The sequence below is a fragment of the Gigantopelta aegis genome, chromosome 8 (assembly GCF_016097555.1).
Source record: "Gigantopelta aegis isolate Gae_Host chromosome 8, Gae_host_genome, whole genome shotgun sequence".
Taxonomy (NCBI): domain Eukaryota; kingdom Metazoa; phylum Mollusca; class Gastropoda; order Neomphalida; family Peltospiridae; genus Gigantopelta; species Gigantopelta aegis.
In genome coordinates, this window is record NC_054706.1 from 67318236 (window position 1) to 67331420 (window position 13185).

The 13185-nt window shown below is 42.2% G+C and overlaps 1 protein-coding gene across 1 annotated transcript in view; it reads left to right on the forward strand.

The window, feature by feature from the left end:
• The first annotated feature begins 689 nt into the window (after positions 1 to 689).
• The window catches only part of LOC121379066 (eukaryotic translation initiation factor 3 subunit D-like), a 29385-nt gene continuing 16889 nt past the window's right edge, over positions 690 to 13185 (forward strand). Inside the window, exons 1-4 of the mRNA XM_041507527.1 lie at positions 690 to 846; positions 2277 to 2322; positions 5353 to 5489; positions 6562 to 6647. Coding sequence (XP_041363461.1) covers positions 724 to 846; positions 2277 to 2322; positions 5353 to 5489; positions 6562 to 6647 — 392 coding nt within the window. The 5' untranslated portion in view covers positions 690 to 723. The remainder of the gene's footprint in view (positions 847 to 2276; positions 2323 to 5352; positions 5490 to 6561; positions 6648 to 13185) is intronic.

Sequence of the window (13185 nt, forward strand, 5' to 3'; positions counted from 1 at the left end):
CAAGCATTTTTTATATGTAAACTGAAGCAAATGGACCTTTTAATATTTCATCATAAATCTTCAGCATAGATGTAAAAAAGATGTCAATGGATATTACAGAGGCCAATTTCGCAAATTTGCAAAAAAAGCGGTCTCTCCCCCCCCCTCCCCCCAAGCACTTTATAACTAATATGTCCTATCGACAATATCATTGTGTAGGCTAGTCTTTGTACTTATTAATATAAAATACATCAGGCCCGTAGAAACTGGGACGGTGTGAGGGGAGGGGTTCTTTAAAATATTGCACATAATAACATATACATATAAATGGTGTTTATGGTTGATAAAGGGTTACAAATTGATAACCTATATCTGATATGCAACTAGAGTCACGTAAACAAATTTATTCATCATTCACAAACATAAACATGAGGGCGAAACGACCCGGTATGGGGGCGAAACGACACGGGGCGATCGGGTATAAGGGCGAAACGACCTGATACCGTATGTTCGGTTCCGAGAATATTACACTATATGAAACAATGAAACGAATGAATTAAAAGTGTTCTTTTTAGTGGGATATGTGTTTTCATTTTTGTCTGCCGTCCGTCCGTCCAAAACCCATCCATCCATCCATCCATCCATCTATTGTTATGGTGTGGACTTTTATACCAAATATTTACTTCGAATCTGTTTCTCCGCCATTTATCTATTTCCGGTACAAGTAGCACGTTGTTCGGAAATATGGCCCATTTTGATCCTCCACAAATTCAAGAAAATCCCAATGGATGGGGTCCTTGCCAAGTTCCAGAGAAGTTTAAGGATATGCCTTATCAACCATTTTCAAAAGACGTTAGGTTGGGAAAGGTAACTGGCAACAGAGACCCTTTGCAAATAAGTTTGGCAGCGAAATAAAACCCAACTATGTTACCATATTGTTCTTGTTACCCGGTTGTTTTGTCGACCCATCGAATGTCGTAATGCTACCAATATGTCGATACTTTGCATTCGTATTTTTAAACAATAATTGTTTAACATTGTCATTTGTTATGTTTTTGGCCAGCATACTGTTACTTAAAAGAACAAACAAAACGTCATTTGAATTTATTATAAAAAATGTGTTTTCAAGATTTGATGTCACACATCTTTACCATTTTACAGTCAGCGTATTTATTGTCCGGTAACCTGGTAGTCATCAGGAGACAAAACCACAACCTGGAGATTAATGTGATATGTACAGTGTTCATACTTGGCATGAGGATATTTATTTAATATATATCACAAATCATGGGTGCAGAAAGTACTCACCAAATGCATGTAAAAATTCTGACAGATGAGTTAAAAAATGCAACTACCAGTCCGACAGGCGATCTGTCTTTTTCTGACTGACCCATATTATAATTGTATTTATTATTATTATTTTTTTACTTTGAATCCGCGACTCTGCATTAGCCGTGCAAGAATTGCAAAGCATTCGTTTTAGAATGATGTCGAAATACACACCGCATTGCCAATAGACGACTTCGGAGTTCCGAACTGCGCAAGAGCGTCATTCCGGAAACAGGTTATAGCGAAAATGAAAATTGAAATCTTTATTAAAAATAATAATATTAAAACTTTGATCGGTCCAGCCAAACTGGAACTGCCCGTGAATGTCAGACTGATATCATCTTCGATTCAATTAAAAGACGAGTCTTATTTATAAACCTTTTTGCACTTTTTTATAGGCAAAATAAGGAGTATGTCTTTTCAAAAGTCTACCAACACACAACAATATGGTAAACAAACTACCCCCCCCCCCCTTTTTTTTTTTTTTTGCTTTTCGTTTATTGGGGTTTTGCTTTTTGTTTATTGGCTGTTGTTTTTTTGAAGGGTGTGGTGCCGAGCGACTGCCCTCCTTTAATTTTCACCCAGCGAGAACACTGAATATATTGAAATGCTGCTACAGCTAATAAATAAAAAAAAAAAAAAAAAAAAAATCTCATTTTTGCCAAAAGTATATTTTCTATAGGCTGGCAGTCTAGTAGATTTTAGTTGATTCTGGTCTGGAGGGCTTGTGAAATATTTTCCATTTCTGCACCCCAGCAATTGATCACTGATCTTATGTTTGTTTTGAACACTATGTTTCAGAATGATTGAATGATTGACATTTAGTAGCCGTTTGTTTTAAAATAATCAGTGTGTTCTATTAAACCTTTTTCTTCTTGTTTTTATTACCTTGGTGGACCGGGTCATGTTTAAATAACAACAAATATTCCATGCAGCTCTGATATTTATAAACATTTGTTTCTTTGCAGGTTTCTGATTGGACTGGAGGAACATACCAAGATAAAAGATATTTAGGTGCTTTGTTTTATTAGTGATTTTGTTCATGAAGGGAGGGGAGTTGGGACATAGCCCAGTGGAAAAGTGATCGCTTGATGCAACATCATCAGTCTAAAATCGATTCCCATCTGTGGGCAGATTGTGCTATTTCTCGATTCCCATCTGTGGGCAGATTGTGCTATTTCTCATTCCATCCAGTGCACCATTTCTGGTATATCAAAGGGCGTGGTATATCCTGTGTGTGGGATGGTATATATAAAAGATCCCTTGTTACCAGGGCTCACCCTGGATCAAAAATATCTGCAGACAAAATATTAGCCAAATGGAATTTTTATTAGCCATATTGAAAATGCTTTAGCCAAATTTGTTTTACGCAGTACTGTATAGAGTATTTATATATGAATAAGAAAATGTATCTTTTTCAGCTAATTGTGTACAAACTGGAATAAATAGGAATAACAAAACCTCAATGGGGGTAGGGGCAGTTAATATATTACTTCGATTTTTTTTATCTTAGAGTTTGAAGCCAGTACCCATACACCCATCCCCCACTTCTAAGAGGCCTATGACATTAACATTAAATTAACAAACATTCAGAAATATGGGGGCGGGTGGATGTTTATGGAGGATGTTGTTTTTTCTTTCTTTCTTTCTTCCCAAATAAAAATTTGAGAGCTCATTATTTCTTTAAATAGCAATTTTTAAATGTTAGTTTGAATTGCTTTTTTTTTACTTTTTTTTTAAGTGACCCATCAATTCCCCACCCCAAAAATTAAAATTTACGGTCTTTTTAAAATCCAGATAACTTATTAAATGTCACCTCACAGTCTTACAAATTTGTATCTAAAATTATCTAACAAATATGATTATTGTAAACTAATTTTATTCAGTCTACATTTAACTGCAATTTCTACATGCAATTTAAATACTGCATTTTTATTTCCGGCGATCGCGATCTGCATGCGTGTTCTCGACCATGGGTACAAAATTAACAAAGACAAAGGAATAAACAAAAACTGCAGTTAGGTATTCATTGATGCGAACAACTAGTTTTTCTACAAATTAACATCAAGATTTACTTTTGCGTAATCGTATTGTTTAATGTCCGCAACGATGTCTCTTGACACGCAGGTGTCTGCTGAATCTGAAGCATGACATATATTCGCGCCGAGAGCTGTCCTCAGTTCAACCAATGAACATTCTTCCTAACGTTTGTGAACTATTTGATTGGTGTTCGTCGTGTCCATTTGGTTTAACGTGAAGCGCACAAACCAGTCTAGCGAACGCTTTGTTTTCATTCGGTCTGGCTGAACTCCGCCCTTGAGATGGCCTACATGTCTTTCGGCCCTGAACTGGCATGTGTATTCAAATTGATACGCATTGTCGGTCTGTTTTTATTACTTTGGTTCAAAGATTTTACAAAGTAAAAATAACAAGTTACAGATTTTCCAGACATTGCTGTCATACATGTTGAATGCATGCCGTTAAAATTAAAAACCGTGATTAAGCAAACATAAGGCCTACGCTGTATTCTGCATGACACCGTTTCTTGTTACCAGTCGCAAGATGGCTATTACGCTAATTGAATATTTGGTAGTATTATTATGTTTGAGGTGTCAGATAGATTATGTAACTGTTTGTTCACATCACAAGACAGAAAATGGCTTAGCAGGCATCAAAATACATTTACAGGTTACCACAAAATATAGCCTGGTAACCTATAGGTTACCACAACTATATGAAAGTTAGAATTGAATTCCTGTTACTGCTACTTTTAACGTGGACATTCTGAAATTGTATCGGTGCGTGCGAACATCGGTACGATAAACGAAATCCTGAAGTAAATTTATCTAGTGGGTGCTGCTTAAACGCGGATTGCCGAGATTGCTTGGAATTGCACACGTGCGCACGAACATAGATGCAATTCCTTACAAGAAAATGAAACGCAGAAGTCCGGAATGCATTGCCTGGTTTACGTTCGGAAACGAAACTACCGCTACGTTGAAATGTTTGTCGAGAACGAAACACCGTTCTCGACTTTTCTTACATGTGGTAACCTCCGGTAACCTGAACGACCGTTCTCGACTTATTTCGATGCCTGCTTAGCCAAAATTTTAGCCACTTGCAAATTTTATTAGCCATTTTTTGTAAAAAAATTAGCTAATGGCTAATTTGGCTACCGACAGCGTGAGCCCTGGTTACTAATGAGAAATGTTGCGGATTTCCTCTGAGACTGTATGTCAAAATTACCAAAAATGTTTGACATTCAATGATTAATAAATCAATGTGCTCTAATGGTGCAGTTAAACAAAAACAAAATTTTGTACCATAGCCAATAATGTTAATATTAATCCAGCATTGTTGTTAACAAGGATCAACAGTAAATTGAAACTATTATTATTTAAAAAGTCTCAATGTTTGTTTTCTGTAAACCATTTTTAGTGTTTTGAAAGAAAGATCAAAGTGCTATATAATGAATATGTTGTAACATTGTAGTCCTTTTCATTTGCTAGACTAAACAGATTATGTAACACTAGATTTAAGAATTATTACTATGTACTAAAGATTTTTAAGGTAGAAGTAACAATTACAGATTAGGTTTGGAATATATAGATGGATTTCATTGGCATTACAAACAGAAAGAAAGAAAAGAAAGTAAGGTGTTAACTTAAGATAATTTTTGGCTAACATCTAAAATAGAATGTATTTAAGTGGATCTAAGATAGAATGTGGTACAGTGCACGGTCGGTGTGGGATTGATCCCCATTGGGCTATTTCTCGTTCCAGCCAGTGCACCACGATTGGTATATCAAAGGCCGTGGTATGTACTACCCTGTTGAAAAGAGTAGCCCATGAAGTGGTGACAGCGGGTTTCCTCTCTGAATATCTGTGTGGTCCTTAACCATATGTCTGATGCCATATAACTGTAAATACAATGTGTTGAGTGTCGTTAAATAAAACATTTCTTTCTTTGATTAAGATGTTGTAAATAATCGTACAAAGACAGAATTGTTATTGTTAAACATAACTTTATTTTGTTGTCAACAGGAAAGTACAACTCTGCATTTGGTGGTGGCAGTCAGTATGCATATTACCATGAGGAAGACGAAACCACGTTCCAGTTGGTGGACAGCTCCAAAATACAGCGACCGATGTACCAGCGAGGCCGCAGACTTTTCCAGCAGGTCAGCTGAACACAACTAATACATGAACACAACTAATACAGGGATTCATCGAGGATGTTTCATTGGGGTGCAGTGGCTGATGGGATTGGGAAAATTAGTGCCATTTTTTAAAATCAAAATTGGGATGGATTTTTTTTTTAGGCCATTGACTGATGCAATGCACAATTGTTAAATGAATTTATCATCTGAACAGAAATATTTACACATCAGATTGGGAACTGCTTTTGAGGAGGGGCCTCGGTTTGGTACCGTTAACAGCATAGATAAATTCTATAATAGTACTGGTTACCAAGTACTACCAAGTTGTTTACAGAGCCAGTTGCATTCCAATTGATTCGGGGGTGGGATGTAACCTAGTGGTAAAGCACATGCCAGATGCACTGTCAGTCTTGGATCGATCTCTGTCATATTGAGTTCAGCATTTAAGCTTGTCACAAATTATTATTAACCGTTTAAATAGCAAATTTGGTGAGAAAATCTGTGTCCAGATTTAGGTTTCAGATGGACAAACAAAATACAACAATGTTTGGGGTATTGCAGAGAGGCATAATGCTTTGTGCCCCACTGTGTTCAGTGTGTAACAGAGCTCTGATGTCAGTTGTAACGACTTGAGAAAAATAATGTACTAATCAATGTTACTTAGTAGGTAAATGAATAATGCAATTTGTAAGTGCCTTTAAACAAAAAATCCTGGGGGAAGGCTCAGTTGTAAGGCTTTTAAAAGAATTATAATTAAAAAAGAATAATTTTTAATGAGTATTTTTTTTTTACCGATTTAATGTTATGATTTCATGTTATGATTACTATTTTGGAGGAAATTAATGGTGAACTTCTGCAATTTAGCCAAATGATCTGCACACCCAGTGCGAGCCCTGACCAAATTCAACTGTAGTTCGTATGGAGTGATAAGGAGAATTTATGAAGCTCGTTTTTGTTAGACAAAGCATGGTAAATGCATGTAGTTGTAGTTAGACACATACAAGTCAAAAACAGGCTTTGTAAATTTCGGCCCCATAAGTTTGTTTTGTGTTTTCACCAGAAATTCTATAACTTTTGATAATTTAATTTCCAGAACAAGCAGCGCCGTGAGCGTGAGCGTCGCCAGCAGAATCAGGCCAGCATGCAGGTGTTGTCCAAGACGCAGAAGAACCGAGAACGGTAGGTACACATATATATCTGTCTGTGTCTGGCGCCATAGTACAGCCAGTGATGGCATTAAAGTGCTGTTCCAGATGTATGATGTATTGAGCTATATCAATCAAGATATTATTTAATATGAGTAGAAAATTAAAAAAAAAAAAAAAAAAAAATTATATACCGGTATATTTTCCATTTAAAAATATTCCCCTGAAAAACAGAACCAGCTGAATTAGTTTCGGGAATTTCCGTAAGATTGATCTGTGACGTCACGAAGGGAACTCCTTTCGATAGTCAGCGCCATTGTTCATTGCTTCTTTTGTGTTTATTATGGTTAAACAGCGTGTTGGCGGCTGTAGCAATACAAAAGCTGATAAATTTAGTCTTCACGCATTTCCTAGTAATGTTGCTGTGAGAAAGCTGTGTGTGAATTTGATTAAAACAACGTGAAAATACTGGACAGGAAGTATTGTTTTGTTATTTCCAAAACATTTTTACTTTTTTTATTTTACGTCAAACTAAACTGAAATTATTCACATAAAACAAAAACATCTTCATGGATGGATGGGACAGACTAATTTCTTTAGACATTACCTGTCCTCAAACAAGGGCACCTTCCCCCCCACGCAAGTAGTCTGGTCCGAACATCCCAACAGCCAATGGGATGGCCTAAATTCTTCTACTGCATACTGCTCTCTAGTTCCGGTCACATGACTGTAACTTCCTTCTTTTTCTCTTTGCTAAAGGGTCTGGACGTCCTTTTGCTTGGCTCTGTTTTGGAGTCAACTTTTTTATAAGACCTTTGGTTTTGGATTTGTGTTTGGGTGAAATGTTTTTCACCTTCGTTTTCGTTAGCTTTCATATGTCTTTTCGCGTATTTCGCTTGACTTTACAATCGTTTTTTACATGAAATGTTATATCGCCGGTTGTCGTGTCGGACGCAAAATGGCGTCTTTATTTACCGGCTTTATGTTTGTGTTATGATGGTTTTTCTTTCTTTTCACAGATTGAAAAATTATTATTATCATGTCTGATAATGTTCAGCGACTAGTTCAAGCTTGTTTACGCTGCAAGAAATTTACTGCCGGCGGTGACCCTCATTATTTATGTCCGGGTTGTCGTGTTCTGTGTGACCTCACTTCAAGATGCGGCCTGTGTTCGGGGTTGTCTGATGTCGAGTTCGCGGCTTACCTGAAGGTGGTGTCAGCGAGAACCAAGAAAGTGGAAACTTCGCCTTCAATTGCTGACTTGAAGTGTTATGTTCAATTCTACCGACCATGCTGAAAGAAACAATGGCGTCAATGGCGACCTTAACCAAACCGGCGGTTTCGGGGTCAGGTTCGGTGCAAGTCCCCTCTTCAGGGGGTGCGGCTTCTTCAGCTCTACCGATACCTAAGACTTCGGATGACATGCCTGCTGTTCCTACGCAGCCCTCTGACAAGCCGGCTCATGCAGTTAGACGTTCCACGGACTCCAAGGCTCACCGATCTTCGGCGGGGAAGTCATCTTCGGCGCATCGGAGCTGGGACCGTAGCCGTTCCCCAGGACCTGCACGGCTCCCTATGGGTTCCATGGATTGTCAGCACCGACCTTCGATTGATGTGACTTCCAGGGCCTCCGAGGGTTCTCGACGGGACCGGTTCACCGGCGGCTTCCATTTCGGCAGATTGATTAGCCTGTGCTCGAGTGCTCTGAGACTTTGGAGATGCATCGCCTACAGCGGTTTCTGTCATTGATGAGCCTGACCATATGACAGGGATTGCTTGGCGGCCGTCTATGACATGTTGCCGTCCTTGCCGCATCCACCAACGCCATCCAAGAAGGGACCGACACCGATAATAGCGACTGATGTCCCTCCGGAAGATGTGGTTATCCATTCCTTGGCAGCCGGTACACTCACATCCGACGTGGCGACGGATTTAGACCGCACCTTTAAAGACACAGCGTCCTTTGTCGCCTTCCCGTCTTGGAATCACCGTATGTATCCGGTGTTTGACATGCCCTTTAAAGATGGGGCTCCGTCTGTGGATGAAGATGTTCACCGTCTTGGGAAGTTGTCAACTGTGGATTTGACAGACAAACAGGTCCAAGCCATGGATACTGCCCAGAGACGTTGCTTGTTTGTGTTGTCTTACTTGGACATTTTCCTTGCTGCGATGGCCACCCAGGCAAAAGATGCATGGTGCTACGCGCTGTTTCAACAATCGGCGCAGATGCTGGCATTCCTGACGTCTTCGGTTACCCCTGTGTCATCGATGTTGATGCAGTACCGTCGCCAGGCTTACCTGAAAACCTTGGATTTCCAGCATAAGAAGGAGCTGTTAGCTCAACCGTGGTCCGCAACAAAGTTGTTTGCAGGCACGGTTTCTGACGTGGTTACGGCCAATGATAAGGACCAACAGTCGACAGCAACTGTCAAAGCTTTACAACTTATTTCGACGTTGGAATCCACGAAGCGAAAGTCTACTTTCACTGCACAGCCACCATCTAAGCGCTGGAGAGGTTCCTTTCGAGGTCAACCTTCTTGACGGTTTCCGGACAGACGACCATCCGGTCCTCCAGCTCGGACCCAGGGGAAGCCTGGTCGACGTTGATGCCAGCCAACAAATCTTGGACTGCTCAGATTGTCTCGACCTACGCCCGCCCCTGATTTTGAACCAGAACAACGACTCGGTTTTGATGCTTCCGATGTGCCGTTATTGGCGAAACTGGCAGACACTTTGCCAAGATCCGTTTGTCACGTCGATCTTGAAGACAGGGTATCGTCTGCAATTGTCTGCCATCCCTCCATTGACCACTTCATCTCGAGAACCACGGCATTCTGTATCACAAGTCAAGGTCCTACAGGAGTCCGTCAACAAACTGGTGGAGAAGGGAGCCGTTCGCAGCATTTCGGAAGCACGCTTAACACCCAGTTTTTACTCGGACATCTTCCTCGTACCGAAGAAAGATTTTTCAGAGCTGCGAATGATCCACAACTTTTTTCAACGACCACTACCTGCTTCCTCCTCTGTCCTTCAAGATATTAATGTTGCGAGATGTCCTTGCCGTGATCAAACCAGGGGATTGGCTTGCCTCGCTAGATCTCAAGGACGCCTACCTTTACGTTCCGATGCATGCCGATTGTCATCGCTACCTCCGGTTCGTGCACAGGGTCGGCATTACGAATGGACAGTCCTGCCCTTTGGGATATCCATGGCGCCATGGCTGTTCACCAGAATCACGACTCCGATGTCCCGCTTCCTGCATCGCAGAGGTATATCCTTTTACCCGTACCTTGACGATCGCCTGATGAAGTGTCAGAGCAAGACAGGGCTTACTGCACATGTTGCCTTCATCATGGACTTTCTCAAGCATCTGGGTTGGATTATCAACATCGAGAAATCTTGACTGGCTCCCACGCAGTCTCTACATTTCATAGGCGCTTGGCTTCGACCCGACCTGGGCCTCGTTCAAGTTCCTCTAGACTGTTGGGAGAAGATCCAGACCATGATTGTCATAGCCCTCACCACTCCAATGACCTTCCACGGTTGGCAGAGTCTCCTGGGTCCTCCTCACTTCCGCCCAGGATTTGACACTCAGAGGTCGTCTCCAGTTGCGGCGCTTGCAGATGTTTCTCAACCCGTTTGTTCGTTTCAACAATCCAGACTTGACCATCTCGCTCCCGGACAATCTACGCTCCAGCCTGCAATGGTGGCAGCTCCGATTGAACGTCTTAGACGGTGTCTCTATGCGGCCCTTCCTAGCCACTCATCACCTGTTCGTCGACGCGTCACTGGAAGGTTGGGGAGCCCATCTCAGCAACCAGACTACTTCAGGGCTGTGGTCTCCCTGCGAACTCGGACTCCACATCAACCTGCTAGAGTTGTTGGCAGACTACTACGCTATCCTTCATTGGCGACAGATGTTGACAGGGGCCTCTCTCATGGTGGCCACAGACAGTACCACCGCAGCAGCTTATATCAACTGTCAGGGCGGAACCCACTCCAGCAGTCTGCTGCAGTTGACTTATCGTCTCTACAAGCTGGTCGACGAGATTCCGCTGCAACTTCGGGCTCGCCATATTCCAGGGGTTTCCAATGTACTAGCCGACATGCTGTCTCGGCCGTCGTCTCCACAGCTGACGGAATGGATGCTCCATCCTGAAGCGTTTCGATGGGTGTGCGACAGACTTTGGACTCGGAAGACGGTGTTTTTACTCGGTTTTGCCACGGCTGCCCGTGTCTCAGAACTCCATGCTCTTGATGTAGACTTGGTACTTTTTCACCGAGATCGGCATGCAGTCAACTTGGCGTTACTCATGAACTTTGTTGCAAAGAATCAGTTACTAGACCAAGCGCCTCGTTCGTATGTTGTGCAGGCCCTCTCCTCTATCGTTGGTCCAGCGGACGTTGAGGACTTGGCATTGTGCCCTGTCAGAGCCCTGCACCAGTACATCGAGAGGACCAGATCTTTTCGACAACATTGCAAGAGACACTTCCTCTCCTGTAACCAGAGTTGGTTGAGGGATATTACCAAAAACACGGTGGCCACCTGGATCCAGTCTTTTATCCTGACCGCCTATCAGAAGGAGGGTTTACCTGCTCCATCTGCTTCTAATCCGCATGAACTCTGTGCCTCGGCTGCCACGATGTCCCTGCACTGCAACATACCCATTCAGCACATTATCACTGGTTGTTTCTGGGCTACGGACTCCATCTTCGCCAACTATTATCTGAGGGATATCTCCACAGAAGACGTTGAGGGGTTCCATCATCTGGGTCCGGTTGTTGCTGCACAGACTCTGTTGAATACAAGCCGTCCTCGTCGCCGTGGATGTATGTCTGATTCTGGGCTGCATGTCCATCAAATCGACAGGTGAGGATTGCTTAGACTTTTGTTCTTTTGCACAGTTCACGCACTGGTGCCGGAACTTTTGTCTCGATAACCTTTACCCTGCATTGCATGTGGTTATTTGTTGTCGTTATTGAACTAACAGTTCTTTGGTGTACTAGACAGAAAACACTCGGGGTCTTGTTCTGTTCAATGTTCTGACAGATGCACCTCATTAGGTTGTCGCTTGTTATTACAAAAATAACACTTCAATACGTGAGGGTTACCTAACACCTGCATCCCTGGTGGCTACGACTTCCCACCCTGTCAGAACCAGCATGAGATGTGGCCTCCTGGTCCTTTGTTCTAGGAGTCGCACCTGCCACTGCTGATGGATGCCACCATTCTGGTTGTTATTGCTAACATTACCTGCATTGGTCTGTGACGGGCATCCCTAGGAGGAGAGCTTACCAAGGTTGGCCTTATTCTTCCACTAGTCAGCCTCTTTCCGGTTGGGGAGTTATCACAAGCATCTACGGATCTCGGCACCCACCACCATCTGTTGAATGCTGCCCTTGTTTGAGGACAGGTAATGTATCTATAAAAGAGAACACACTCCAAGTTTTCTCCAAAGTCGTTTTTGTATATTTCTTAAAATTAAAATAAGTTATTTATTTCTGAGCAGACTGTTTTCACAACTGCACACAAAAAATAGTATTGTTTTGTTATTTCCAAAACACTTTACGTCAAACTAAACTGAAATTATTCATTAAAAAAACCCCATCTTCATAGAGGGATGGGACGGCCTAAAAGTCGTTTTTGTTTATTTCTTAAAATTACCGATATCGGGTCCACTTGACTACATCACAAGTATTAGAACATACAGTGTAGCAAAATAATTTGCACGAAAAGCTAAAGAACAAAACAAGAATAAAAGTTGTAAATTAAGTAAGCTGTCTCCACAACCATTTTCATCGTCATCTGTCAGGCCGGTGGTTCGTCGGAAGATGTTCCAGGTTCAAACTGATATAGCATTATTTGTTGTGTTGCACAAATATACTGAACCGCAAAAGAAACGCGACACATGTGTGGCTGAGAAAATATGTTTCAATTTATTAATATCAAAGATAAATTTTGAAAAATCTGATAAAGTCAATTAATTGGATGCACTTTGACCCCAGTCTCTGGGTCGTTTGCCTGTGTTCAGGTAGTGGGGGGATCCAGCACATCGAGATTGTAGGGCGTGACATGTTCAATACCGTGTATGTCCTCCCTGGGTGTTCAAAACGGCCATACACTGTCGGTACACGGAGTGCACGAGGTGGTTCACAAAAGCCATTGGCACCTGTGCCCACACCCTCAGGAAAGCTGCCTCCAGTTGCACACGAGTTGTCGGCCGTGGGACCACCTGGTTAAGCCGTTTCTGGATTTCATCCCACAGGTGTTCAATCGGGTTCAAATCAGGGCTGAGAGCCGGCCACGGCATGGTTCTGATGTTGTGCTGACGCAGGAAGTCCATGGTGATCCTGGCCATGTGGGGGCGAGCATTATCCTGCTGGAACACGTGGTTATGGTGACGCGTGAAGAAGGGCACTATGTGAGGTGTTAGAATCTGGTCAACGTAGCGCTGCGCTGTGATGCCATTCCCTCTGCCTGCACCAACATTTTGGAACAAATGGGGCCCAATTCTCTGATTCAGGCCTATAGCACCCCAAACCATGATGCTTTGGCCACCCCACGGGTCTCT